We start from the raw sequence: 6,000 nt of genomic DNA on the forward strand, positions 1-6,000 counted from the left end.
TGAATCGATTGTGCGCGACTGTGAAATACCCGCTACTCATTTTCAATAAAACCATATTCTAAAAATATACCAAAGATAGACCTAAAATATACTAAAGGCTACATTTTGTATATCGATATAGTTATACATTCAAAATATAAAATAGAAGATAAGAGAAGGTATAAATACGGATATATAATAGTGTAATTGTTTAAAAAGAAGGTATATATGAACAGATTAACTTAGCGAAAAACCATTGTAAAAAACACAATTTATAATTTGTAATTTTTCATATAAAGATATTTAAACCATATATTGGGACTAAGCGTATACTTAATATTCTTGAAACCCTACTTTCCATTAAGCTGTTTATTTATTTTTTGCAATAATTGTAGCGCAGCTTATAAGTTACACTGTATATCTTCATAAACTATGTTTAAGAACAGTGTAATTTTATGATCCCAACTTTTTAAAGGAGAAAAAATGTTTATTCCGTAGAAAAAAACACAAAATATACTAAACCAAAAAAATTAAATTGCTAAAATACAAAAATTACACATTTGTAATTGTAGAAAAAATGTTAGGTTATCCTTTTAACGACTTTCTTTTTGCAAACAATTAATAGCAAAGCGAGTTAGTATATTTTTATATGGACAAAACTACAGTTTGTGTCGGTTTTGTATTGTTACTCAAATCTAGTATATTTTGTACTCTGCGGTATAGCAATATATCAAATACAGCCTTCGGTATATATTTAATGTAATAGTATATTAATATTCCAAATATAACCTTTGGCATTTTTTGAATGTATCAGAATATCAATAAATCAAATATAGCCTTTGGTATAATTTGAATGTAATAGTATATTAATATACCAAATACAGCATTCGATATATATTTAATGTTATAGTATATCAATATTTCTACATTGTAATGTATATAAATATATCAAATATTACCTTTGGTATATTTTGGTATTTTTGGTATATTAATTTGGTATATTTTAAGCATAATATCGAACTATTTTGCTTTCGAGAACACTGGACTGTAGTTTTCTTACGTGTTTTTACTAATCCTTTCTCAATTTGTCTCTCCCTCTCTCCTCTCTCTCTCTGTCACCCTCTCTAGCGGTCAGACAGCGCTGCATATTGCCGCTGAGCAGAATCGCCGCGACATTTGCGTAATGCTTGTGGCAGCTGGCGCCAATTTGCAGGCTCGCGATGCCGGCGGCAACACGGCCATGATGGTGGCATTCAACAAGAATGCCAACGAGATTGCAACATATTTGGAAAGTAAGCTGGTTGAACAACAACAACATCAACAACATCAACAACAACAGCAGCTGGGTGTCGGCTGGTCCAATTCCAATTCCAATTCGAATTCCAATTCAGATTCCACATCGCCGTCGGCCACCTCCATGTAAAAACCCCCCGCAAAAGAGAAACACCAAAATGATTTTTGAATTGATCCACTGTAGAGATCTCGCTAGCTGTGCACAAACAACAACAACAACAACATCCATCAAATTTTAATATAATTATAAATAATTAATCGTAGTGAAGCCAACGCCCAAAAAAAAACAAAATACTAACAAATGAAATCATCTGGCTGCTTCAAATCCGTTTCCATCTGGTAATTATCTAACTAATCAGCGAATTTCCTTCTTTTTTGCTCTCGCTCTCACGCCAAATGGAAATTGTCTCACAACAAAAAACAAAAAACCAAAAACAAAAATGTACATTGTAAATAAAACAACAAACCCAATGCGAATAACAACATTCCAATGCAAACGACAAATGTGCAACAAATGAAACAAACTGCTTCTTTCACCTAAGGTCAAGAGCGTTTCATGCATTTGGAGGTGCAAACCAGAATTTAAATGTTTATCGAATTAATCAAAATACACCACTAAATGAAAAGCAAAAACTAAAATCTCAAAAACCAAAAACGAAAATGTTTTGCAAACATTTCACTCCCGTTTCGCTTTTGAAAGTTTTCATTTATTGTTCAACAAAAATTCAAAAGAAAAACAAAATGAAAAACAAAAAAACTGAGTCCAGTTAGTTATATTGTCTATAGTTTTTGGTCAGATTTTGTCGGTAGCAATTAAAGAGCGAATGCAGACATGCATTATAAAAATTAAAATAAATAATTACAAATTTAAGAATTACAATTAATTTAATTGTTAAGCAACGAATTCACAACAACACAACACATTTAGGCGTTGGTCTTTTTGTTTTTAGCAACTAAGTGACAATTCATTTACTCAATTCATAAGCAAGAAAACAAAAACCAAAAATACAGAAAGCAAACAAGAACAAAATGCAAATTTCCACTCACGTATATAAAACACACACACACACCTAAGAAAAGTGTGTGTTAAACTATTGTTTTGAATTCTTTGGCAAACAAAATTAAAAGATGATTATATTGTGATATCTAAATTTAATTGTACTAAAATCTATAACTAAAAAAAAACTAAATAAGAACGCATTCTAATTATACTGATAATAATATTAATAATAATAATAATAAAATGCAAGCAACTTATCAATTTGTTGGACTTGAGAGAAAGTGCAAGAGAAAGCAAACCGAGGCCCACGAGGCGTATGATTGATGTTGATATTAGCCAAGACATTTTTTGCTGTATATACTACGAAGAATATGAGAGAATATTGATAAACCACAACAATAACAGCAAGTTCTAAATATTTATTCACACTCACACACGTATAAATTATATAGTAGCACACACACACACACACATACACATAAGTATATATAGATATTGTTTTTTTTTGTGGAAAATTTCGATTAAGAGAAATAAATGTAAAATAACTGTTGTAAATTGCAATACAAGCCAAAAGAAAAGCAGCGCAGCAGCAGCAAGCGGCAGAAAAGATAATGAATATTCTAACTGGACAGCATAATGTATTTCACACACACACACACACGGCACACTCTTGGCACACACACACACACACAGTCCCATGCGCACACTCTGATCTAAGCAATGCACAACCCAGAAAAAGTTCCGTATTTTCAAGTCTTCGGTTCTCTGGTAAACTCTCCCATCTCTCGCTATCTTCCTTGATCCCTCCCCCTCTCTATATATCTAGTAGCTCTTCAACGCACTCTCAATGTGTTTCAAATTGAATTAAAGACTTTCACAGAGACTTAAGCGCCCGTCCTCACCCGCCCAACCCTCAATAAACAAATAAAACAACCAACAAGCAACAACCGACAAGAACAAGAACAAGTGAAGTGAAAACTATATACTTACTTAGTGTAGACTCTAGAAGATACTATATATACATATATATATATATACTTGTAAAGACTATTGGAAACTCTAAACGACTTTAAAACACAACAACAATAACAACAACAAAAGAACAACAACAACTACTACTACCACAGCAACAAGAATTACGACTACAACAGGAATATATAGAGAATATGAAAATAATCTTAACAAACAAAGATATATATACATACATATATTTATGTGTGTGTATATAGTTAAAGATAAGAATAAACTATCTACTACATATATGAATACCTAAAAATATATATACATATATATATTTTATCAAGAAACCAAAATCAAACACAGATTAATATTGTAGTTGATTAAGTGCTAAATTAATTACGCGTAATCTCGGTATTATTCAACAACAAATGCATATGCACATGTATATGTGTTGTTTTACTTGTATGTGTTTCTTAGTACGTACGTATGTGTAGAATAGTTCAATTTTTTGCATTAGATTCGTTCATTGTCCCCCTCTCTCTCTCTCTCTCTCTCTCTGTCTGTCTCACTCTCCGATTCTAAGTTCGAATGTGAAAATGCGCTAAAAGTCAATTACGTTTCAAAAAATATTTCCAATATTCGGTTCTAAGCAAATACGAAGTATGCAATAAAGAAAATGGCAAAACAGAAAAGAAAATCTCACTATTGAAAATAAGTCATAACGTAATTAACTATTTAGTGAGCATCCTTACACAACGACAACGACACAACACCACACAGACAACACACTACACAAAGCTCTGAACTAAATGTAATTGTAATTGTAATTGTAATTGTAATTAATTAAGTGTAATTAGCGGCCAAAACTCGACTGAACTGCGATTGGCCCTTGGCTCTTGGCTCGAGCATTTTAATCGGGCTGCGATGATCACTCGAGTTTTGAGACACTTTTCGACTAACTACGAAGATTTGTTAAGCAAAGAAAATTATGTTTTGGATTTCGCGTATGTAACGAGAGAATGTAATACAATGCAGAAGAAGCAAGTCCGAGGCGATTGCGGGGAGAGCACGATTTGTGGCAGAGCTTTTGGGGGCACACAGCTAAATGCCCCGCAAACGTGCACCCAAAGCAGCTGCCACAATTTGCATCAATGTGATCGCCTCAGCAACGTATGAAGCAGTAATAGTAATCAAAGAATTGAAGAAGATTTATTGAAGAAGCTGCAAGTCTTATTTAGCAAATGACAATCTAGTGAATTTTTAGCAAAGAACAAAATGCGTTTGCTAAACAAAGTACAACTAATAATAAATAATAAATAATAAATAACAAGCAAAAAAGGAAATCTAATAATATTTATTAATAAGCAACTATTCCCGCATTACTATCGCTTAACTATCGATTAACAAAACACAACACAACTGAAACAAAATCTATCTCTAAATTGAAATTGAAATTGAAATTGTAGTTTGAGGAATTATTGAAATGAACAAGTGAAATCAAAATGAGTGGCAACGATTGATTGATTGACGATTGACAAAACTGAAACAAATAAAGAAACAAATTACTATGACAGTGTTGTTAGTACTAAGAGGAAAGGTACTAACTACCGTCGGGAGAATGAACGAACGAACAAAGAAAGAAACAAACAAGCAAACAAACAAATAATTGAAAGAACGTTTGTAGATGGGGGTTATATTCACCTGTTCGGAAAACAACCGGGTCCAAGCCAAACTAAGAATATATTTTCGTGTATTTTGTGTACATTACGAAAGATGAAATATATAGAAAACTTACATACATTAATATGGCATACATCACATAAATACCTGTACTACTTCCAATGCCTTACACTCAATCACCAGACGCCTCAACACACACACACACACACTGACATACAATACAGACACAGACAGAAACTAAGTTCCAATTGCAAATCACAGACACCAATAAGGATAGAGAAACACACACACACACACACACATACAATCTGTTGAATGTTCTTTAAGCAAAATACATAAAAGCTGCATAGTTATGTATATGTGTGTACATAGAAGCATGTGTATATATTGGACACATACATCGTATCGTATCGTATGTACATATATATACATAGATACTATATAGAAGCTATACATTAATATTATATACATACATACATATACTATATATACATACATATATTTTTTTCTAAGCATATAAGAGAATTGTTGAACAAATGGTAAACAACATGAAACGCAAGTCTTATGAAAACCTAGAATCTAAGGCAACTGAAATTGTAAAGGAAGCAAAAACAGTAAACAATAAAAAACAAACACAAAAAAAAAAACCGAAACTAAAACAAAAACAAATACCATAAGGGAAGCAGAAGAACAAAACTAAAAAAAATATAACAAACAAAGAAATGAAAACTATTTACTATTTAATTGAATAATATAATTAACTATAATACAAATATAAATATTTTATGCGCCTAGTAAATAACTTATATTAATTGTAATTTATTTATTTATGCTTAAACAAACACACACACATACATACATACATACACACCCAAACACTGAGAAAATAATTATTTTATTTTCAAAAATAAACAAACAACAAATAAAACAAATGCATGATTTCAATTTTTTAGTGTGTAAATAATTGAATAATAATTTTCTTTGGTTTTTCGACTGAATTTCAAGTTCTTTCCTTAAACATTTTTCCAGCTCGGCAACGAACAAAAAAAAACACACACACACACAGCTGAATTTATCAATTTTTGTTG

At 31.4% G+C, this 6,000-nt stretch overlaps 1 protein-coding gene across 2 annotated transcripts in view; it reads left to right on the forward strand.

Moving 5' to 3' along the window:
- The window catches only part of LOC133847424 (eye-specific diacylglycerol kinase-like), a 138,013-nt gene extending 132,393 nt beyond the window's left edge, over positions 1–5,620 (forward strand). For both annotated transcript variants that reach the window (XM_062282453.1, XM_062282454.1), the window contains one exon: positions 1,108–5,620. In XM_062282453.1, the coding sequence (XP_062138437.1) occupies positions 1,108–1,402 (295 nt within the window). In that variant the 3' untranslated portion in view covers positions 1,403–5,620. The remainder of the gene's footprint in view (positions 1–1,107) is intronic.
- The last annotated feature ends 380 nt before the right edge of the window (positions 5,621–6,000 follow it).

The sequence above is a fragment of the Drosophila sulfurigaster genome, chromosome X (genome assembly GCF_023558435.1).
Source record: "Drosophila sulfurigaster albostrigata strain 15112-1811.04 chromosome X, ASM2355843v2, whole genome shotgun sequence".
NCBI lineage: Eukaryota > Metazoa > Arthropoda > Insecta > Diptera > Drosophilidae > Drosophila > Drosophila sulfurigaster.